The sequence below is a fragment of the Myotis daubentonii genome, chromosome 4 (assembly GCF_963259705.1).
Source record: "Myotis daubentonii chromosome 4, mMyoDau2.1, whole genome shotgun sequence".
NCBI classification, from domain to species: domain Eukaryota; kingdom Metazoa; phylum Chordata; class Mammalia; order Chiroptera; family Vespertilionidae; genus Myotis; species Myotis daubentonii.
Window position 1 is genome coordinate 78,802,513 of NC_081843.1, and position 24,826 is coordinate 78,827,338.

The following is a 24,826-nucleotide window of genomic DNA, read 5'->3' on the forward strand; positions in this document are numbered from 1 at the left end:
ATGAAAAGCACACAGTGGCACCTTGGGGACTTCACTTACATTCAGATTCATGCCTTGGGAAGGTTGCTGTTGAACTCCTTTACTGAATTGGGGCAGTGGTGTGTGCCCTCCGTGGAGCCATCATTGAGGGAAGACACCCACTTCCATGTCACATTAGGAGTGGATCAGACAGAAGGTGCGGGTCTCAGAAGTAGGAGGAGGCTGTGTGGATATCTGATTTTCTAGACCCAATGTCTTTCAATTCTATGAGAATAAAGGAACTGCTGCATAGGTAGGTAGATATATGTACTTTTCCAAACTGTCACCTCTTTCTTCATGATTTACTTTTAATATCCCAGTAATTTTGGTTCATTTTTTATCTATTCACCAGGGCCTATTATTTCTCCCTCCAGATTGTTCTATCTTCCCCTTCTCCTAGGTCAAGCTCTAACCTGTTTTCTATTTTTGTTTCTTGTATCCATATTCAAATTTTGTTTATAGCAAACCTTCAAAAAAGAGAAAATATTATTAACAAATTTCAGATCAGCATCTTTTATTTCAAAAGTCTAATCATTAGTTTAAATTAAAGTACTTGGTCTTATTTTAATGTTGTAGATCTACTTGAAATCATATCATAGTCTTGGTTTTCATAACATACCCAGGCTCCTATTTCAATGAAGACACTAGATATTGCTTGTGTTTTACATGTTATATTTATGGTTCATTGGATTTACAGTTCCCAGTTGTAAAACAGAGATGTGAATATCATCATCCACTTGTTTTATAACTCTGTGAGACATCTGTCCAACTAACCTTTCTTTATTGAGGTGAAAAAGCTGTGTGACTCATGTGTTCTGACAGTTATCAGTAGGTCCACTAGCATTTACTAGATTTGAAGTTAGAGGAGCAATAAAATGATTATCCAACCTCCCCATTCCCTAAGGCTCAACCCTATTCTTCATGCCACATATTTCAAGGATAGCCCAGACTGCTTATATAATTTGGGTCCGACCTAATTTTCCAGCCAGATATCATCAATCACTAACATAAACCTTACATTTATGCAGTTATCTTTCCTGACTCATTCAGTTTTGCTGAATATTAATTGTATTTCCTCTATAAAGTGGGGCCTGCTCTTGGCTCTGAGGATTTATTTCTTTCCTATAAAAAATCTGCCAAATCCTAAGTGCCCAGAATCCACGATGCCATCTCAGATCCCTCCAGCCAGCAGTAACCCCCTGACTTGCACACAGGTAGCACTCAGTTTGCATGATTCAGGTTACAGTGGTCCCATGTGGCCTAGCTTTGTGTTGTTATCAGTTTGTGAAATGACTGCATTTTGAGTAAACCTTATCTCAAATAATTTGATAATTAGCAAAGGGCCTTAAAAATGAGTTCTAAACTATCCTATATAATAAAAGCGTCATATGCAAATCGACCAAACGGTGAAATGACAGGTTGGTGGCAGGCAGGGCTGGCGAGCAGGCGGCGCCAGGCCAGCCAAGGTGTATGCCAGTGGGCAGAGGGAGGGGACAGCAATGGGGAGGAGATGGTGGCAACCAGTGGCGGCAGAGGGGCAATGCGGTGGGGGGGCAGCCACTCGCAGGCTGGTGCCATCCCCTGATCAGCCCACCTGGTCGCCTCCCACAGAGGGAGGCCAGACTGCAGCTTAGGCCCGCTCCCAGCGGGTCTAAGCAATCAGTTGGACATCCCCTGAGGGCTCCTGGATTGCGAGAGGGCCCAGGCTGGGCTGGGGGACCCCCCCTAGTGCATGAATTGTCATGCACCAGGCCTCTAGTCAATAATAGAAAGATAAACATTCAATAGGAAAAAATTAAAAAGGGCAATTCTAGAAACAAGGAAGTCAAATAGACCGTAAACATATGAAAAGATGTTTAGCCTTACCACTAAATAGAATAGGCAAATAACCATATGAAATACTTTTTGCCTGTCATATTTAGGAAGATTAAAAGTTAATCAATATCCATTCTCAGGGCAGCAGACATTCTTAGCAAACTGATAGGAACTTAAATTGGTACTTTTTTGAAAGAATTTATTCTAAGGAGAAATAAGGATGTTCAGAAGGTCTGTTAATAGACTTCAGAGCATCACGTTTTCTGGATTGGGTGATCTTAGTGATCTTAAGTACATAGGTCAAGAAAACTAACTGTAGTTTGTTTATACTAGTGAAATGTGCCCACCATTAGGGAATTAGTTAAATCACTAGCAGATTAGCTAAATAAACAATGGAAAACCAGCTCTGGGTGGTGAGTATTCAAGTGATTTTTCCTTTTTTATACTTTTCTATAATGGTTAAATTTTCAGGAAAATTACATTTATATCAGAAGAAATAGGTTTTTAAAGGAAGCTTATAAAGAAGCTACTGGGGGAATTAGATTTTTTAACTGGGTAGAATAAAGACTAACAGAAGTTCAAGAGGTCTGGTAGTAGAATCCAGAGCATAGAGTTTTCTGGATTGGGTGAACTTAGTGACCTTAAGTGGTCTTGGACCATTGGAAATCAAGAATACAGGAAGTTTAAGAACCATGGTTGAGGGAAGGAGGGTAGAAGGTAGAGTAGATATAATGTGCTCAGTTCTGAATATGATGAGCCTGTGTGGACCTGTGTGAGGTCCAAATGGAAGAGTCTAGAAGGCAATTGAATATATGGGCCTGCAGTGTTGGGAGATATTTGGGCTGGAGAGGTGGTCACCCGCAGGTAAGCTTTTTTATGATCTACATTTCCACCCAAGGTCTTTAATCATTAAAATCATGGAGACAAAATGTTTCATATTTAGCCTAGATCATGGAAAGCACAAAATTTATTGACTCCTTTTACTTGAGAAGCTTCTAAAAACTCAAGAGAACATAGTAGGCTTCTTTATTTATTTATTTTTTTCACATTTTAGAACTTTATTCTTTAGTCAATAATGTGACCAATTCTTTGTTGAATTACATAATAGTTTTCAAATATTTGAAAAATATTTTCTCAAATTTTTAAGTGCTATTTACATTGTAATGGCTATAGGTGTGATACACTTTTATGTTCAATTTGCATTATTTGCATTATTAACATTTTCTCCATCTTTCTTAAGTCTTAGTAATAATTAAAAAACTAAATCATATCCCGATTTTAAATGATGGCCAATGTTCATGGTGTAAATACAAAGTGGGCTTCTTTATATCACACATTAAACATCAGTGCATTATGGCACTTAGATGTGTGGGCTTTCCTAGCAGCTTCTCTGGTAGCAGAGACTCTCCAAGTCTCGATCAAATCTTAGTTAGATAAGCATTGTATTCTATTACTCCGTAGAATCACAAAATCCTATCTCAATCAAGACAGCCATTTCTAAAATCTTTTCACTACCACCACTCCAATTCACACCTACTAAATAATAGCAATAGTGAAATATTACTTCATTTGGTGTGTCATAAAAATTTGATCCTTATTCTTTCTGCCCAGCCTGGCCTGGAATATGGAATTTTGGTCTCCTGAAACAGACCGCCCATAAAACCCATGCACATGAATCACCACGGAAACAATGGAGCTGCCACCAGGCCAGATTCCCTTGATTCAGGATAGTGGGTGAAGGTAGCAGACATACTAGTCAGTTTCTCTCTAGCAGCCCCATAGTAGGAAGAGAGAAAGACGACTAGTCAACCAGGGAAGAAAAAGTCTGCAGTCATTTTAATGTAGGGAGAAATAAATAGTCTAGGCATTTGTGGCCCTCTAAAGGCCAGATTATATAGATTCATAGTCTATTTGAGCTGTTCAAAATAATCTTATTTACAGAGATGGAAACTATATCTGAGAAGGAATAAAAGACTTTCCCAAAGGTACATAGCTATTTGTAATAGGGTATAGTTATATAAAAATTCCCACCAAATATCATTACAATTCTAAATAGAATTGGCAGTGGGGTGGGGAATCAAAGCTGAACCTTCAGGTACCCGGGATACCTTATGGGTGGTTTTCCTTCCTGCATATAGTAGTATGTAAATGACATATTGCACATCCATTGTACTTACTCTTACATTTGTATTTAGGAAATCATCCTAGGGACTGTCTTAGATCCTAGGGACTGCCAAGAATGGCATGTCCTATTGTTCTGTACAGGAGCACACCATAGCATCCTGTAAGAATAGTAATAGCCTCTGACGATCGATGGAAGACTGCATTAGCCTTTAAGGAGTCTCATAATGTTTTCATCTTATTCTTGCACTCTGATAGCACAGCCTGAGTCAGCGTAGAGGCGCAGAGTGCAGAACTGGTAGATATTTTCTGAGAATGAGCATGATAACAGACTTATTGATTTGAGGACCGCTGAGGCAAAGGCCTAAAATGAGGGCACATGGAATAATCCCCATTCCTCAGGGAGGCTTCTTTCCGAACTGCCTCTACTCCGCCTCTCCCATATATTTCTGCAGTCACACCCACAGCAGTGCTTTCGGTAGCTGGAAGAAAAGAAAGAAGGCAGTACATTAAGGCCTAGATAATATAATTTACATAATGAAATTGTTAAAGAGCTCTTGGCCAAGTTTGCATAATCACTTTAAGCTCACTTTCTTTTTAATGATGAAAGTGAATGGGGTTGAATGGATAATTTGAAGAGCCTCTTTCCAGCTCTGCAATATTCTTATAATAAGATGCCTTGCCACTAAGTCAGCACCCGTCCTGTCTCCTGCCTACCCCTCCCCTTAAATTTTTTTTTATTCTTTTATAAATACCTCTAGGTATTTAAGTTTTGGAATGGTTGTAGCTCTGCATCTTAAATATGAGGTGCATATTATCCATTTGATAGCATTTTCCTATGTAAATGTATGTATAAATCTGTAAGGAAATAAAACACATAATCCTATCATTGAAAATATATCGATAAACACAGATACACATGTCTGTGATGTCATTAGATGCATATGGTTACTGAGGCGATGTCATAGCAAATGGTGACATTTGATGTCATTGGTGGATAATAGTAGAAACTCCAGGGCTATGTGCTTGCTAACCATTTCAGAGGGGTGAGGGGTGGGGATGACATTGTATTTCAGCATCAGGAGACAAATGGCAGTGGCTTTCAGACAGGAGGACACAAACCAAATGATTTTATCTCTAACCTCTGAAATGCAAGGATTTCTAGCCAAATGCCCTCTCCTAAGAGGATAATCTTAATTGGAATAGCACCTCTTGTTCCATTGTTGATACCCTGATTGGAGCATTAAGAGGGTCCAGGTTTTGTTTTTTGTTTTTTGTTTTGTTTTGTTTTTTGGGTTTTTTTTATATTTTATTGATTTTTTTACAGAGAGGAAGGGAGAGAGATAGAGAGTCAGAAACATCAATCAGCTGCCTCCTGCACATCTCCTACTGGGGATATGCCTGCAACCAAGGTACATGCCCTTGACCGGAATCGAACCTGGGACCTTTCAGTCCGCAGGCCAACGCTCTATCCGCTGAGCCAAACCGGTTTCGGCAAGGCTCCAGTTTTTGATAGAAAGTTAATAGAGACTTTGCCTCTAAAATCACCTAATTATACCACCAGCCAGTATGGCTCAGGGGTCAAGAGCTCTGAAGTTGGACTGTGTGGGTTTAAATTTTGGCTTTGTTTTAACTGTGACCAAGGGGAAGTTATTTAATCCTTTGACGTTCCGTTTCCTCATCTATAAAATGAGGATAATAAATACCTTATGTAGACTTGTTCTCATACGTAAATGGAATAATTTTTAAAAAGTGGTTAGCACAGTGACTGGGATATGTAAAAGTTGAAAAGAAGTTGAGCACTGATTTTATTATTGAATACATCATCTATGTGTTGTCTCCTTGAATGCCTAAAGAGAAAAGAATTGTGGACGTAATTATTCACTGACTGTTTACATCAGGGGCAGTGGGCACTGACTTAGTATATAGACTCTTGGTCCTTTTCCACATCTGCTATCCTTATTTCAGATGTATATGTATATATTGACCATGTATCAAGAAATGTATTACTTTTTTAAATCAAATTCATTGGGGTAACATTGGATGACATTATATAAGTTTCAAGTGTACACCTTTATAATACATCAACTGTATATTGTGTTGTGTGCTCAGCACCCAAAGTCTAATCTCCTTCCATCACCATAGAGGGTGTGGCAAAAGTAGCTTTAAGTTGTAAGTATGCAAAACAGAGTTTATTCTTACATTATTTATTAATTATTATATTATTGTCCATATGAATAACTGTAAGCCTATTTTTGCCTCACCCTGTGTTTGACCCCCTTCATCCTCCCCCACCCCTATCCCCTCTGATAACCACCATACCGTTGTCTGTGTCTATGAGTTTGTTTGCTCAGTTGTTGCTTTCTGTTATACATTCCACATGAGTGAAATTATAAGGTTCTTGTTCTTTTCGATCTAACTTATTACTTCACTTAGCATGATACTCTCAAGAGCCATTCATATTGTTGCACTTGGCAGTATTTCTAAATACTCAAAAAAGCAAGCTCTTTAGTATGTTGCCCTTTCATAAGTATTCATTCATTTATTCATAGAAATATAGTTAGTACAAGCATTGCTAATTAATTAGACTTTCCTGTGGTTGTATGGGATTATGGAAAATTTTAGAAATGATCAAATTCTGTGGTCACTATAACAACAGTTCTCTCTCTCTCTCTCTCTCTCTCTCTCTCTCTCTCTCTCTCTCTCTCCTCCCTCCCTCCCTCCCTCCCTCCCTCCCTCCCTATCTTAACACAGGATCCTAAAACACAGTTAGTAGTGGTTAGTTGTATCCACATGTTTTTTTCAACATGAGAAAAGCTGGTATGTATTTTTCATAGGTATTTCATTAACTCAGTTGCTCTTTGCTGTCATGTGGCTGCTGTCAGGTGCTTCCTCCAGGTTGTCTGAAAGAAGGTCTGATGACTCCATTTGGGTGGGGGCTGGAATGGGAGGTCTGAGCCTTAAATTTTTGGGGGTTACCAGTGTTGGGTAAGTGGTGAAACAAGAAGGTTGTTGGCTGCTCAGGGGGGACAGAAATTGCAGGCTGGGACAGCTGCTTGCTTAGCAGCAAATGCATTGTCTTTGCTGCTCTTTTCCTTTTTTTCATGGGCTTGCTTCGGTGACATGTCCTACATAGATACCTATTTCCTTCCTCTGAGCTTCTGTCCCAGGCATAGGACATTGTCACCTCAGTGACCATATATGAGACTCTTTAAGGAGTCTCATAATGTTTTCATTTTATTCTTGCACTCCGATAGCACAGCCTGAGTCAGTGTAGAGGCGCGGAGTGCAGAGCTGGTGGACATTTTCTGAGAATGAGCATGACCATTGCAGCTTCTCTTTTGAGTAGTTCAGTTTATCTTTAGTAGGTGTCCATTCTCCTTCATTGTTGACTCCAGCTAGAGGCTGGTAGGCACCAAACAGACAGAGGACTCAGCATAAACTCTATTGTGTTGTAACTCGTCTTGCCAAACTTACAAAAACCGGTCCAAGGGCAGAAGAGCCCTAATAAGCAAATGAACTCCTCATTAGGTCACCTCCCAAATCCCTTCTCCTGTCTGGACCTTTTTCTATCGTAAATAGGATCAGAAACCCTGCTACAAGTTATCAGAATGGCTGGCACACCCTGTACTGTTTGGCTCTGAGCCTTTGTGATTGTGAAAAGTCTCTTTGTCCTCCCCTCTGCTTCACCTCCCAGCTCCTCTTTTGAGATTGTGTCTAGAATGAGGGGCACAGGGCTCTTACCCCTTTACTGACCCTCTTCTTCCCACTCTATCCCATCCCAGTTGGCCAGTGGCAGTCAGGTATTTGTTGCATATATGTGCCCAACACTATGCAAGTCACATCCCATGTGGAGGTAAATCCTATATAATAAAAGCTTAATAGGCTCAGTGTTCGACCCTTTGACCAGTTGCTATAATGCACACTGACCACCAGGGGGCAGATGCTCTGACAAGTAGGTTAGCTTGCTGCTGGGGTCCGGGTGATTGGGACTGGGCGAGACGGGTAGGACACGCCCTGGACGAATCCGTGCACCGGGCCTCTAGTTAGTCATAACAGCTCACATTGATCTCCATGACCCTTCGCATGTGGCTGCTGTGGGCTGCTCTGTCCAGGTTGTCTGAAGAGCTGTGTGCTAGCTATTGTACAAGCAGTTCACATGTCTGATCGCCTCATCCTCCTATCAGCCCAGACTCGTGCCAGATGAAGTGGATAAAACTTTCATTCCCATTTTACAGAATAGGATCCTGAGGTTTTACCATTGGTTTCCTGGGGTTATAAAGTAGGAATGACGTCTTATCTGATGCCAAATCTTATATCTTAACTACTCTCTACTACCAAAGGCAATTATGCCACAGGCCTTAGCCTAACACCTCACCAGGGATTTCTCTGGTGGCAGTGCTGATTGATTTCCATGGTAAAGGTGGCCTCTGATCCACCCTCATGCCTGAGATCGCAGTTAATTTTGTTTCTTCTCCTGCAGAAGCATACACTGCTGTGGTTTGGCGCAGGTCTCTGTCAGACAAGCCCTCAGATGCAGAGTTAAAAAGCATGTGTACCTTAAAGTACTCAACACAGGACACATCTCTGGGTAATAAAACCATATATGAGAGTGATGGGACACCAACTTTTCTCCTCTGGAAAGTGGGAGGAGGCAGGTGCGGTTTTATTTATATCTGCAACATTTTATTTTTTTAAATATATCTGAAGAGAACAAACAAAAAGACAGATTATTGGGAAGAGAAGAGAAAAGTTGAATTCATTTTTCTATTGAGAGCCAATTTTTTAAAATGTAGTGCCAGGGTATTATGAAACAATCCTATATAATAAAAGCCCTAGCGAGGGTCGGGGCCGGCCATCAAACCTCCCACGGCCCGTCCCCTCACACTGGTTGGTCCTGCCCCCGAGTGCCCCCAACACCCCTAAATCACTGCCTGGCTCCCTGGTGCATATGCATTTAGTGAAAGCACAAGAAAATAATTATTAGTCCCCTCTTTCCCCAACCAGAGTCTCCGGAGGGCTCTGCTAATACTGCAGCCAAGGTGTGTAATTCTCCCTCCACAGGCCCAGCCTGCAGCCCCAGGAGACCTTCCAAGTTAGCCAAAAAGGCGACCTAAGCATTAACAGGATGGCAGCCCTTTGCTGAGGAATGTAGAGAGGCTGGGTGGGGACTTTGTGAAATTGTGGTGCCTTGCAGATTAGGTGAGCTTTCAATCTCTCTTTAAAAGGGGCGGTGAAGAGGACCCACAGGCCCCAGGAGTAACAGTGAAGGGCAGTCACATTCAAAAATAGAAAAAGTTTTAAACAAACAGACATAAAGATCATATTGGGAAACTGAGGGCAGAGCCCCAGAAAGAAAGCAAAAATCATTAAAGGGCCATCATCCATCTTCATAAACATTTGCAAACAACACATAAACATCTTCATTTCATGGCATGTGAAATGCAAAACAGTTTTTGTTATGTGTTTTCTTTTGGGCACCCTTAAAGTATGATTAGATCCAGCTGAGGGAAAGCTGTAGCTTCCAGCATTAGACCCCACAGCTGGCCCCGCCCAATGGGCCCCCATTGGGGCGGGCCACCAGACCCCACATGTGCACGAATTCGTGTACTGGGCCTCTAGTCATTCTATAAATGAAGGTTTGCATATGATGTTTCTGAATTAGCCTTTTTAGCTTGTTTTAGGGTCTGCTCACAAAACACTTGTTTTTAAATAATCCCAATCTAACCTCACTGAAGGCAAGGAGTGTGTTTGTTTCTCTACATCACTCGGTGCCCGGCATATTATCTTGATTCATAGTGGATGGATGAATGCTCACATGCAGAATAGAGCAGCTTTGCCCTCACCAAACGCTCCATTCTGTTCTAACAAGTGATTCCATGTAGGCACAGAAGTGGAACTGTTTTCTCTCTCGTGTAACACTCCTTAACGTTATTCTGTGTTTAAAAACAATGTTTTTAACTAGCTCCCTTGCTTTTTTGCCTAAAGTTAGTGCTGGGAAAATTGTGCCTGCTCGCTGAAGGCTTCATGCATCGTAGCAGCCATGTACCTGTGGAAAGCCTATGGCTACTGCAGTTGAAATTCCACTTAATGTGCACACATAAAGGACGAGTTGCTGCCCCTTCCAGCTCGCTGCAATTGTCCGGCAGATGAGCTAATGATGTTTAGGAGGCTAGGGAAGTGGAGGTATTTTCATAGCTTGTTTCTGTCTCCTCTCCCACAAAGTGCAGCCATCGTCTGACACATGACCAATGGGCCCAGCCCTTTTTAGGATGCAGAAGATGCTTCCCTGCGTCTGTGGCTCACAATGGAACAATAGACTTCTGCAATCATAGATTGCATCCCTGGTGTTCAAACACCGTCAGTTAAGCTTATCGGGAGTCTACTTAACTATTATCCATCAAGCTTTATATATATATAATAAAATAAAAGGAGAGGGAGTGTGGAACCAGAGAGGAAAGACTGTATCCTTGCCAGGGAGCGCTCTCCTCTCTCTATGACTCATGCTTAGAGAAGCAGAGGGACTTGGAAAAGCTGCCTGCAGTCACATTGAGGCAGGCAGTTCTTCTGGCACTTTCTGACATTGAAAATAATGTTCTCATGCCAGGAAAGGTGTTTTTCAGATTGTCTGTGCTGTGCTTCTGGGCCAGCCTAATAGCTTTTGTTTAGCTTTAGCATGGCAGTTCCATGGAAGGTTTGCCAGCCAGAACAAATGAACCCAGACCTTTATATTTGGTATTTTATTAAAGAACCAGCTCTTTCCTGCTTAAAATTTGTAATCATTCTTTCTGATGATTGTTAACGTACTAAAAGGGATGATGTCTGACCCTTAGCCTTCCAATGGCATGAAATTTGCATTTGTTCATTCTTAAGACTATTTTTTAGTATATTATGTTTATACAATTTAGATGTTCAGTTTTTTCTAAGTTTGGTTTTGGTATGGGGGGCACTGGCTTGAGCTGAATAGAGGAACTGCTAATTAAATGTTGTTGTTCTGATTTTTGCCATTTGACAGCACAAGAAAGAAAGGTCACTTTAATTTTTCTACCTTCATATATAAATAAGGTTTTTTTGGTAAATGCTAAATTAAAGCTTCCTGCAGACCAATTGGACTGACAAATATAAATCTCAACTTTTAAACTTCTTTCCTTTTTAGCTACAGAAAGTGATTGTGTCCTTTTATGGTTCCAGAAACTGGCAAGTAATTTCCTAATATCCCTATGATCACCCCCATCTCACTCCCTCTTTTTTTAAAGAGTTCAACCATTTCTGCTTTAGGAGTTGCCAGAGGGTTTTATACCAAAAATAGTAAGGTATGGTGGTGAACTGTTTGGGTGATTATGACTGCTTACAATAATTTTTTAAGGAGTAAAAGAAAGTAGCAACATATAAAACAATTTGTGTTGCATAAGAAAGTTAATTTGGATGGATGACTTTTAGATATAAGTTTAATGCAATGAAGTATTATTCATTTTGAGTAGAAAATATGGATAAAGGAATCAATTACTGAAAATTTTATTTCCTACAAAACTTGATCTCCAATTTAAATCTACTTTAGGGGCCTGAATTTAACTTTAACGATTGTATCATTTCATTTTGAAATTTTAGATGCCAGTTGGCAGGGTCTGCTCACCCTACAATAATCTGTGTTCACTGCCCAAACTGGGTAAAATGATACTCACCTGGTCGGGGAATGGAGGATAGTGCAATAAAGGAGAGTAAGCTGTTGGCTGACTGGTAGCTTGTTTATCTGTGAGTCTCTGTTCACTTATTTGTATCACTGCCTTTTTCTGTTTCAATAGAAATGTGTAGATAACTGATGTTTTAATGTGTGGATGAGGCTTAGTATTCTTTAGGGTCATTAAACTTGGGAGCTGGAAGGAGTTTGGGTGGTCTGGTCTAGCCTAGAGTTCCAGTGTATTTTGTTTGGCCCATATAGTATGTTTTTCAAACCAGTATAAGTAGACAGCCAGTTTGCTTGGTCATAATACAAGCAGCTTTGCACCTATTGTCTTACATGATTCTTCATGCATTTATATTAATTGACTGACCATTGTAGACATTTGAGTTCATGATGCAGATAATCCTACCTCTTCATTTTACAGTTACAGGGACTGAACCCCTGGAGGACTGAGCTGATTTCCAGAGTTAACTAGTTCAAGACAGTTGAGAATTATTTTACAGCCTAAGTATTTTTCTCTGAATTCTGCTTCTTCATTTAGAAAAGATGTTATTTATTTTTCAGTGTGTTAGAGACCTTTGTCAAACTGCAGAGATGATTTTTCAGGATACCTTACAAATATAATAAAAGCTTTGAGAGACAGTGGTGGAGTATTTAGAGTAAAGGGTCTAATTTAAGTCCTGTGGCTGTGTTTATCTTAGGTACTGCATGGATATTATTCAATATCCACTCAATAAACAGTGGATATTGGGGGTCCCTACCAGCACTAAATTAAAGATTCTCTAATTCTATGTAAACTTTTCTTTATCCTCTGTCCCCAATTTACTTGACATAGGTGGCTCTCAAGGTCTCTTCCAACTTGAGAGAAGTCTAAGTGTTTGGATTTAGAACTTGTTAGGGGAGCTCTTTGAACCTGTGTACTCTGTCCTCTTTGTTTTCACTCTCCTATCAGCTTGTCTGTTTCCTGAACTTATTATTGTCCTGCAGAATCCATGCCTCCTTGTACGTGTGGGAAGGAGATAGCAGTGGGGAGGAGATAGTAGGTGGCCCTCCAGGATGAACACATACTATGTCACATCCTCGGCCATCTCTGACCTCCTCCTGCCTGGTACAAAGGCAGCATTTCCTACTAGCTTCATCCATTTAGGCAGGATGATACTTCAAAACCAAATGGATTATTGTTTCAAATATAAATAATACTCATGAATTTTGACATGCAGAAGTAGGCAAAAGTAGGTTAGATTACCAGCTATCATTACCTAAAATATAAGTCATATGTAATGATACAAAGTAATAACAATATTAAGACAAATAATACAAATAAATAATACAATAATTAATAAAGTAATAATAATCTATGTATATAAAAGGCTAAGTGACAGTCTGACCATCTGACCGGCTGGTAGGTATGATGCACACTGACCACCAGGGGGCAGACACTCAATGCAGGAGCTGCCATGCTGTGGTGACTTGGCAGCGGCAGTTCTCGGGTGATGCACCCTGGAACCAGAGAGGAGGGAACCCAATTCCTCGCAGGGCTGTGCATGATTCCACCTTCCGGCGTGGGTTATGCTGTTGCTGGGGCACTGTCGGCCCGAATCTGGTTTACTGCACACTTGAGTTTGCATTCCATACCCTGTACGACAGCAACTTTACAAAGTGCTCTCGCACTCCGGGACCCCTCAGGGGATGTTGGAGAGCTGATTTCGGCCCGATCCCCGCAGGCCAGGCCAAGGGACCCCTCCTGCCAGAGGGACTCTTCTCACTCCAAAGATGCCCTTTGAGCCACCCTGGGGAAGGACCACAGGAGGTTGGCTCCAGGGCGTGTCCGGCCTGTCTCACCCAGTCTTGCACCACTGGCCACCTTCTAATTAATTTCCTTTAAATGTTCACGAATCTGTGCACCAGGCCACTAGTATAATAATAAATTCTGTGTCTCGTGGACTCACAGCTGTGAACCTACTTTTGCCAACCCCTGTGCATTACTGGTATTCATACATTCTCAACAGGCCTAGTCATTGTTGCCATTCACCAGACACCCACTATAGTAGAACACAAAAAGATAGAAAACGTGTCCCCTGCCTTGTAAGACTTAAAGGCTTAATAGAAGGGTTAGTAGAGTTACAGAAATAGAAGACAGCTATAAACTTGGGCTGTATAACTAGAAGTAAGTCCAGTCTTACCTTTTGCTGTAAACAAAGAATCCTTAGGAACTCAGCTTTTCCATGAATTAGAGAATCAGAATGTTTAAAACACTGAGATGCTTTTCTCCTTTATTAAAGAAAAACAAATCTGATTCTTAAGAAATCCAGATTAGTGCTTAGCTTTCTCTACCCGAAAAAATGCCTCTAAAGAAATCCATAATCTCACACACAAGCACATAAATCTGCTCAACACCGCTTAATTCTCCCTGCTTCTATACTGCTGCACTTCACCCAGCCAGGCGTCTTTGCCTGCTCATTTCTTTTCTGGCAGACTTACTCCTGGCAACTCCAATACTCCAGAAATTTTGATTTCTATTCCTTTGTTTTCCTCCTTTTTTCTTGCTGACCTTTCTTTTCCTCGGAACTATTCAGATGCACAGCCTACCAGTGATTAATTAATATATGTGATTTTCCCGTCTTAGTCACTGTGTTACTCTTGATTTTGCAGACATGTTCTCTGAAATTCCTAGCCAACATTTTAGAAGACATCAGGAAATGTTTGTGTCTTGTTAAAAGTGGTTTGCTTACTGCACATAGATTTCCTACTCAAAACCAGAAATATTTCCCTTATCTCTGCCCAAACCACGCAGTTCCCACAACATTATGTTCTTTTATAAATAGGACTGGTTCCAAGATCCAATTTTCTCAACTTCCTGCTATTCCTAGCTAACGGCCCCTCTCCCTTTAGCCTTACCTTGCCCTGGAGAGAGTGTCCCTCAGGCATGATGTAATCTGTGTGTCCAGCTTTGAAGTGGCGGGAGGGGCCCCACCAGGTGCTTCTGGGAGCAGTTTCACTGAGGTCAGTGAATTGCCACAAAGACAGCCATTTCTGCTTTTACATCATCACAAAGAGGGCACCTCAGCAATCATGTAAACACTTCTTCCCCATTCTCCCCACAAGTAATTCTCCCCTGTTGTCCACATAGTTCACCTGATCAAAGCTGATAAAATCGCGTCCTGGGCTTCAGACAGAGAGCAGTTGGCTTCATTCTGACTGACTCCTTACTTTTCTGTTTTGTGAAAGAACAACCAAGAATGGTCAAGCTATAGGCATTTTCTTTCTGTATCAGAAAGGGGGGATGTCATCTTTAAGGCTGTTTGGAGTAGAGGAAATTGGGTAGACCAACAGGGATAGAATAGGGATCATGGTGCCTGACACATACTTACTTTGTGAATAAGAAATATGTCTCCAAGGTGACAAGAGAAGATTTGACTTTGGGTGGTGGGCACATGGTGCAATATACAGATCTTATAACATAGAAACCCACACCTGAAACCTGTATGTTCATGTTGACTGATGTCATCCCAATCAAATTAATAAATAAATATTTTTTAAAAAAGAAATACATCTCCTAGATGAAGAAAGGTCTGACAAAACAACAGCGAGATCAAAGAGAAGAGAAAGAGATAATTTGGGGGACATAATATCCTTTTTGTCATTGGTTGCTTTCTGTTCCATGAGAAGACATAGAAAATAGAGTATGCCCTGGCTGGTGTGGCTCTGTTGGTTTAGAGTTATCCCATGCACCGAAAGGTCACTGGTTCAATTCCTGCCCGGGTTTCGGGCTCCATCCCAGGTAGGAGCAGCTGATGGATCTCTGTCTTTCTCTCCCACCCTCCCCACCCCCCATCACTTCCTCTCTTTCTAAAGTCAATAAAACATTTTTTTTAAAGAAAAAAATAGAGACTCTCTCCTAGAGTAGTTTCTCATATTTCATATTAGTATTTCCAGGTGAGACACTAATGACCTCATTTTTAAGCCTGGGTCTGACAGTTTAGACTTTCACTTTGATATCTAACAAGCCCCTCTTATCTATCTTCACTTCAAAAACTGTGCTGTTGTGCTGCATTTATTTAGCACTTCACATTTGCAAAATTCTGTGCCTGTGTTATTCTCTACCCCAAATCCACTTAGTTATCACCCTTTTTTAGAGTGGCAAACAGGGAATTCAGGTCTAATGACTGTATATAGGATGTCGAAAACTACCTACAAACTGGGTTTTAATTTTTTCAATTTCTTTCTGGAAATTGGAAGAATATAAATTATAAACTAACATAAAACTTGAAGTTTTATTACTTTATTTGCTTTTTCTCTTACAAAATTAATACCTGTGGGGTTAGAAAGAGACCCCAGGAGGTTATCTAAATAAAATCTGCTTAAATTGACCAGTGAGTCCTGAACGGGTCGACTACAAAGGAGACAGTAAGGAATTGTTAGGGATGACAGAACTGTTCTTATAACTTGACTGTTGTTGTGGTTGGCCAACTCTTCACATTTGTCAACACTCATAGACCTGTACTTTGAAAGTATAAATGTTGCTGTTTTTACCTTATATCTCTGTAAACCTGTCTTTTAAAAAAAAAAAAAGAAAAGAAAAATGTATTAGAACTTAAAAATTTTTTAAAGGCCCAGCCCAGCATGGCTCAATGGTTAGAGTGTCATAGCCCTCCACAGAAGGGTCACTGGTTCAATTCTGATCAAGGGCACATACCTGGGTTGCAGGTTTCCAGCCCTGGTTGGGGAGCATGTGGGAAGCAACCAATGATGTGACTCTCTCACATCCATGTTTCTCTCTTTCCTCTCTCCTCTCTCCTTTCTCCCCCATTCTCCTCCCTCTCCCTTCCACTTTCTCTAAAATCAGTGGGAAAAATATCCTCCAATGAGGATTAACCAAAAGAAGAAGAAGAAAGAAAAAAAAAGACATTGTTATCTGCTTCATAAGGTAGTAATGAATTTGTTGGAAATGCAAAGCCCACACTGGCTGACCATCTGGGGAATGTTTGGGAAGGAATTCTTGCTCCTGCCACTTCACTTAGTGCTCACTCAGGACATGTTTGCTAAAAGTTAAAATTAACTGTTTTCCTATAAGAGTAAGAATCTAGGATCTCAAGCAGGAAAACTATTTTAACCTACTAATGTCTTCATTACCAGTTCCTATATTAGACTCTGACCCCCTTTTTAAACACTTGACAAAAATAGAATAGGCATTAGAAAATTATCTCACCAAAATATGATTTTATTTTAGGTAGATGGGGGCAACTAATAATTGATGAAAGCTGAATTTCAAGCAGGATGCAAAAGACAGTTAATTATCCTTTTATAATGAGAGAAGGGGTGGCAGTGATTGGATCCAATTCTGGTCAAATAATCATAGGACACCCTCCTTGGTTCTAGTTCACGAATGCACTCAAACCTTTTACTAATTATTATACACACTTTGCTTCATTAATGAGATTCCCAGTCCACATTACAGGCTCTGGAGCCAGCTACGTGTTCTTTTTGGCATTCTTTCTTTCCTTCCTTTACCCAGTCACCCATCTCCATGTCTGCCCAGCTCAGGGACTATGGTCTCCATCTGGAAAGCCTGTTGCCACCGGATACAGAATTCAAGTTCAGGGTGGTGGCTCTCATGATCAGATAAACGCTGTGGAAAGCTTGCTCAGTCATATGGAAGAGCCAGTGCTGCCGCTCTAAATGGTGGAGCAGATGAGCTCCAGGCTCTGGCATCTGTGCCTCTGCCCTGCTCAGCCGGGAGCGCTGTCATCTGTGACTCTGAGAGAGCTGATGGGCATTGCCACTCACCTTCAACAGTAGCCTTTACTTGAATCCCATGGAAGAAAAGCTGTGTCTCTCCCCCTCGCCTTTTTTTTTAATCCTCACCCAAGGACATGCTTAGAGGAAGAGAAACAGAGAGAGAGAAGCATCAATGTGAAAGAGAAACATCCATCGGTTGCCCTCAGCACATGCCCCAACCGGAGATCAAACCTCAACTCAAACATGTGCTCTGACCAGGAATCGAACCAGCAACTCTTCAATGCACAGGATAACACTCAACCAACTGAGCCGCTGTTTTTGCTTTTTTTTTTTTTTTTTTTAAATGAAATTGGTCACAAATAGGAAATCCCATGTGACTTTTACGATCTGTGTAATCATAGTGAGTCTCTGGTGCTTTTCTTTTCCCTCTTGACTTTTGTGTAACCACTCTTCCCTTCCAAGATATCTCCGAGGCATCAGACTTTTGCCCCCTTGTCAGTTTTGCAGCCTGTAATTCTGCTCTCCTTCCTTCCTGGTGACATTGGTCTTGAATGAGCAGCAGTGCAGGCAAATGCCCTGAGGAATCCTGAACATATCCTGACTTTTGAGGAGAGACAGCCTCTCAATTCCTGCTAATTCACTAGTCATGATTTGGCTTCCTAGGCAAGTTCTGTCTTCACCTGGCCACCCCACTTAGCACCGTGGACAGAGATCCTGCAGCCCTGGTAACCAGCTTTCAGAACTAGAGCTAGAACCTGAGAACATGCTTCTTCATTCTCTCCTTTCCGTAACACTCCTTCCTCCAAGAAATACTCATGTCTTTAAAATTGTTGTAAGTTTACTTATATTTTATAAATTGGAAGCTCAGAATGTCTCTGCCATCATGAGCACAGACATTGTTGGGGTTACTTGGGTTGCATTTGTTTATCCTTTGCACACTCACAGTTTGCCTAGCTTGGCAGCCTGCTGGCCTGGACAATAATAACGCTTCTGTTGAGGTGAGCAAACAGCTGATGGTGTGGGACACGGAGGGGACTCCTACAGTGGCTGCCTGTAATCTGCCAGGCCAGTGGTCAGAGCAGGCGAGAACAAAGGCCAGTCTGTTTGCAAGCAAATTGGAAAATCAATGTGTTAGTTGTGTTCTTGTCTCTTTGCCTTTCTCCTGGCTGACAGGGAGAATGCTGGTCCAGCAGCCTGCAGACTCATTCCAGGCAAGTACCCACTCTGGAGACTTACCTGCCTATCATATTACCCCTGGCAATTCTGAAAAGGCCCAAGTTTATCTGTCTGAACTGCTTCAAAAATCATTGACAGAGCGATTCTTTCCAAACTCACTCCAAACCTGGGCCCTTACTATGTCAATATTTTGAGTTGTGTATTTTCTAGATAGCTACTCCAATAAGTTGTGTGCTAATTTCTTTTTTATCATTGATGGGGGCTTGGAAGGGAGTTTATTTCCTGCTTGGCTGGGAAAAGCAGGAATTGCACTTTGGGCAGCATATGTCATGGTATATGAGGAAGTGTTTTCCTCTTATTCCTGAATTTATTTGATGTCATTTAGTTGAGAATGTTCTCGCCATGGTTGTGTATCTGGAGTATTAGGTTTAGAGAGGAGAGATCGTACTGAGCAGCCCTGTCCCAGGAGGGAGAGAGTAAACTTATTAAAGACCCCTTTGAGTCTGCTGACAAATCAATCTAAGGGCTGCAGTGCACAGTTGATGATATTGGAGGTGGGAAGTCTTGTAACTTTCCCTTTAGGCTTCTAAGAAATAAAGTGTAAGAGAAAAGACTTTTCTGTTCTCTGTGCGAAGTTAGCCTCACAAGGTTAGCAAGTGGCTTAAAACCAATTTTGATTTGAGCTTTGAAGCTTTTACTAGTATAGCCAGGTCTTATCATCTTTGTCATTCTCACTCAAAGCCTAACAATGATCAGCTGATCAGAGAAAAGGGTGTTTTGCTGGATATGGTTGTGGTGCTCTTATTTTAAAGTCCATCAAAAAAAAAAAAAAAAGAAAGAAAGAAAAGTTCTTTGGAGGTGGAAGAAGGCATAGAGGGGATAAACGGTGATGGAAAAAAAAATAATTTAATTTTTTTAAAAAGTCCTAACTCTTTAGTGGTTGTTGGAGATATCCTAAAGTGGAAGATTAGATTGTAAATATGGATTAGGTTTAAAATAATCTTGGGTGAAGGAAGTAATTGACATTTTTTATTTTGTTTCGTTTGCCTTTAAAAGGAAAAATGTACTGATCCTAACATCATTACTACCAAAAACACCTCCTGACAACTAGCAGTGCCCTTTTAGCACTTACTGTTCCACCTGGTGTAATTGTTCAGCTTTGTATACTTTGCTTTGGAACGGGATTATAAATTCCCCAAACAGGTAGCTTACAGTTCTTCATATATACCACAGATGTTAACAAAATTATCAACACATGATAGCCGTTAATACGTGTTGAATAAAGCTCTTGTCTTATTGGTGAAAACCTGCCATGGGCCACGAATGGTGTCAGGCACTGAGGAGCCAGGGTTGAGCAAGTCAGTCGCTGCCCCTACTTGCCCAGGGAGGTTACAGGCTAACAAGGAAACATCTCCATCATTTAGGGAATACACCTGTTATGTCATGACTTTTTTGTTTAAAAAGTAAAATTAACTTTTAATTGGCGATTATACTTTAGATCTCAGATTTTTCAGAGGAAGCAGGACAGGAGCTCAAGTGGCTCAACAATTGATTTTACATGTGAGGAGAGTCATCCTATATAATAAAAAGCTAATAGCAAATCGGCCAAATGGTGGAATGACTGGTCTCTGTGATGCACATTGATTACCAGGGGACAGATGCTCAACACAGGAGCTGCCCCCTGGTGGTCAGTGCACTCCCACAGGGGGAGCGCCGCTCAGCCAGAAGCCGGGCTGACGGCTGGCAAGTGTAGCGGTGGCGGGAGCCTCTCTTGCCTCTGCCGCGGGCCTAAGCCAGCAGTCGGACATCCCCCTAGAGACCCCAGAATGCAAGGGGGCACAGGCCGGGCTGAGAGGACACCCAATACATGAATGTCGTGCACTGGGCCTCTAGTGAAATAATAAAAGACATATTTTGTTTCACTTACCTGCAGAGGATCTCATTAGATCTAGTATCTCTGGCACCTATATGATGCCTTTCTTTGGCCAGATCACTCTCAACCTGAACACAATTTAACCAGTTTCTATCTATGCTTTTAAATGGCTTAATTCTATAGAGAAAGATAGAGACATTTTCTAGGCAAATCTAAGATATTCAAAAGACTGGAGAGGGCTCGATGACTCTAAATCCATAAAACATCTTCAGATCTTATTTTTGCCTAATCTCTCTAATCAGAGCACTAATAAATAGCCTAAATTAAATACTACTTCTCACTTTCCCTTTTTCTCGGCTTTTACTTTGGCAGAGAACTTGTTTAGCATGAAACTGTCCCAGTAGCAGATGGCAGGAAGGAGCAGGTGGCAGATTGAATAAACAGCCTCTGAAAAACACTGGGATACGCCTGTAGCCCCAACTCTCAATCTGGCACAAAATCCTTGAACTCCAAGTTTTTGACTTGCCTTTTTGTTTTTAAGAAAACACTTTGATTTTTGTAGAGCCCAGAAATTGACCTGCTTCTATCAGGTTAAAGAAAAAGGGTGGAACTTTAGCTGACATGATATGATATTTGAAGATCCATCCCAATCAAAATAGATAAACAAAAAGAGGACTGCAAAGCCACTTATATTGTCTCTGCTCTGAGGCTTGTGGCCTGGACCCGCCAAGAGCAAGAAGCGCTCTGACCCAAAGTGTTACCAATGTGTGCAAACACAAGGCAAGGGTAGTGTTCGGAATGCCTTTCTTTGTGGCAACACTGTCACTACATATGCCTTAGCGTGGATTGCCTTTTAAAGCTAAGTGGGGAGCAGTAGGAAGCAAGAGGAGGCAGACTGAAGAGCTAGAGCAGAGCTGTGAAGAAGGCAGCGGTACTGTGGGTTCCGAAGACCTGGGGGACCTGAATGTTAAGTTTTGCTTAATTTTCATTATTTTTTCTTCTTTTTTTTCTTTTGATTCATTGATGAGTATGCCAATCTCTCCTAAGTGCCACAAGAAATATCAATATGACACAAAGCTAATTCCCTCTAGAGTTGCTCCGCTCTTCTATTTTTATTTTTTGCTTCATCTGTTTTATTGTGAATTTATTAGGGTCAGCTTCAATTCCACATCTCTCTTCTAATGAACTATGTATTCACATAACACCATGGTTAGTATTTCTACCAAGTCATTTTTCATAAGTCTCATATTAAAACAAGATACTGATTTAGGGGTTATTAAATAAGGAATACAATTTTTACAATCTTTTTGTTATTTATTTAATTTAATTTTTTTTTTTTGCCTTCTCTTTTCCATTTTAGACTTTATGGTTAGTGAATTTTAGCCTGACGTTTTGTAGACTGTTGACTTTTATGACTTTGGTCCTATTGACTACACATCTGTAAATACCTAAGAGAAGCACCTGCTGGTGGAAGATGTATTTTGGCATTGACATTTAAGAGTTAACACCTGTTTTCTCTCTCCTTATGCTCTGTTTAGATTCCGGCACAGCCCCAATTGCTGGTACCTGAGAGACTGGACTATCCACACCTGGATTAGGCAGTGCCTAAAATATGGTGCACAAGACAAGGCCTTATATACCCTTGTAAATAAGGTGAGAGCGCTCCTGGCGTTTGCAACTTGTTCTTCTGAGTTTAGAGGATACGGTGTTTGAACCAGCAAAAATAATACAAGAAATAACTTTTTAAAATTATTTCCTCTCTGATGTCCTTTTTATAAGGGAGCTGGATATAAATCAACACATTGAAAATAAAATTCCTATACCTGCTGCTTTCTCAGCACAATGACTCAGAAATGGGCAGGTAGAAGCAAAGGTAGTCCACTCACGAGAATGCTGCACTGGTGCTCCTTTCATTCTTGATCCCTGAGCCTTGGATTTCTTACCTGGTTTCCTTTGGTGAAGTTGAGGGGGAAAGTCAAGGCCCTAGTATTCATACTATCTTACACATTTTAAAGAGACGTATTCCAGGTTTACTCAAAGCATGTCTGCCCTAGCCAGTTTGGCTCGCTAGTTAGAGCATCGGCCCGCAGACTGAGGGATTGCAGGTTTAATTCCGGTCAAGGTCACTGTACCTCAGTTGCAGCCTTGATCCCTTCCCCAGTCTCTCTCTGTCTCTCCCCTTCCCTTCCACTCTTTCTAAAAATCAATGGGGGGTGGAGGAGGAATATCCTTGGGGAGGAATAACAAACAAACAAAAAAAAGCATGTCTTCTCAGTTCCCTGACCCCTACCCTCAAAGGCATAATGCTAAGTGAAATAAGTCACTCAAGAATAAAGTACAAAATAAGCAAAAATTTAGAATGTTGTTATGTGAGTTTCAAGCTACAACACTATAAAAATATTTTAACAATAATTCTATGAAAATTATTATTTCTATAATATCATTGGACATTGTATGTTAAAACTCAAAAGGAAATACTGATTTTGTTTTTGGGAGTTTTGTCTTCCATGACTTGGGCCCAATTAAACTTAATATACATTGCAGAGAGTTTGTATGTGAGACATTGCATTGGGTATGGCATTGTCTATAAAAATGATTAATATCCTGCCCTTGACTCAGGAAACTTATAATTTAACTAGAGGCCCAATGCACAAAATTTGTGCAAGAGTAGGCCTTCCTTCCCCTGACTGCCAGCACTGGCTTCCCTCTGGCACCCAGGACCTGGGCTTCTCTCGCAACCCCTGCTTCGTCCAGAAGGTCGTCCAGAAGGACATCCAGTCTAATTAGCATATTACTCTTTTATTATTATAGATAAGGCAGATAAGCAGATTCACTGGTAAATCTAATATTGGGTCCCAGGGGAAAGAGTAGATTAAATCCTGCTCTCTTCAGTTCATAGTTTTGTAACACAGATTATATTAAAAGAAGGAAATTCCTGGGCAAACTAAGCAAGAAGGATCTCAAAGGCTGAAAAGTCTATCTGGTTTTCTGCTGTTCCTGCTCTTTTATGGAACGAACACTCAGGCTATTACCCCAAAAATTCCACGAGTTACCTATAACTTCAGGCAAATAATTTATCCACTAAAACTTCAGGGTGCTGGCCAGCCCAGCATGTCTCAGTGGTTGAGCATTGACCTATGAACCAGGAGGTCACAGTCTGATTCCCGGGCAGGGCGCATGCCTGGGTTGCAGGCTTGATCCCCAGTGGGAGACATGCAAGAGGCAGCTGATCAATGATTCTCTCTCATCATTGATGTTCTTCTCTCTCTTTCTCTCTCTCTCTCTCTCTCTCTCTCTCTCTCTCTCTCTCTCTCTCTCCCTTCCTCTCTGAAATCAATAAAAACAAAAAATATTAAAAAAAAAAACAAACAAACACAAAACTTCAGGGTTCTGTGCCCCATTCCTGGAGATTCTGATTCTGTAAGTCTGAGGCTTATGAATGTGCACTATTAAAAGCATTCCTGAACAGTCCATATTTGGAGAAATCTGGATTCTCAAATGTTCAACTGCTTGTGAACAGAATATCTGAGAAGCTTGATTAGTACTATTTCATTAACATATTTCTTGGGTATTTAAAAACCAGACAAAGAGACAACAAAGAGATAACAGGTACTGGCAAGGATCTTTCTGGAGCCCAGGTATTGGAAATTTTTTAATGGGCGTTCTGAATTTTTTTAATGGACTTTAAAAAGGGAACCCTTGTGCACTGATGGTGGGAATGTAAATTAGTGCAATCACTATGGGAAATAGTATGATGATTCCTCCAGAAATTAAAAGTAAAACCACGATATGATCCAGCAATCCCACTTCTAGGTATATATCCAAAGGAAATGAAATCACTGTCTCAAAGGGTAATATGCACTCCCATGTTCATTGCAGCATTATTCACAATAGCCAAAACATGGAAACAGCATGTCTATTGACAAATGAATGGATAAAAAAGTATGGTCTGGCCCTAGCTGGTTTAGTGCAGTGGATAGAGCATTTACCTGTGGACCAAAGGGTCCCTGGTTGATTCCGGTCAAGGGCACATGCTCGGGTTGTAGGTTTGGTCCCTGGTGGGGGATGTGCAGGAGGCAGCTGGTCAATGATTCTCTCTCATCATTGACTCTCTCTCCCTCTCCCTTCCTCTCTGAAATCAATAAAATATTTTTTTTAAAGTATGGTCTGTATACACAATGGAATATTATCCTATATAATAAAAGGCTAATATGCAAATTGTCCCCCTGACTGGGAGTTCGACCAGGGGGCGGGGGTGGCCAGCCAACCACCCGCAGCCCCTCCCCCTGGCCGCCCCCACCCTGATCGCCCCCCTCCACCCTGATCAGGGGTGGGGGCAGCCAGCCAAAACTGCCCCCAGCCCCTCCTCCAGACCTGCCTGGTCCAATCGGCCCCGATCAGGG

General features: G+C 41.1%; 1 protein-coding gene across 2 annotated transcripts in view; it reads left to right on the forward strand.

The window, feature by feature from the left end:
- MRPS27 (mitochondrial ribosomal protein S27) overlaps nucleotides 1–24,826 on the forward strand; it is an 87,041-nt gene that overhangs the window by 44,982 nt on the left and 17,233 nt on the right. For both annotated transcript variants that reach the window (XM_059694362.1, XM_059694364.1), the window contains exon 5: nucleotides 21,962–22,076. In XM_059694362.1, the coding sequence (XP_059550345.1) occupies nucleotides 21,962–22,076 (115 nt within the window). The remainder of the gene's footprint in view (nucleotides 1–21,961; nucleotides 22,077–24,826) is intronic.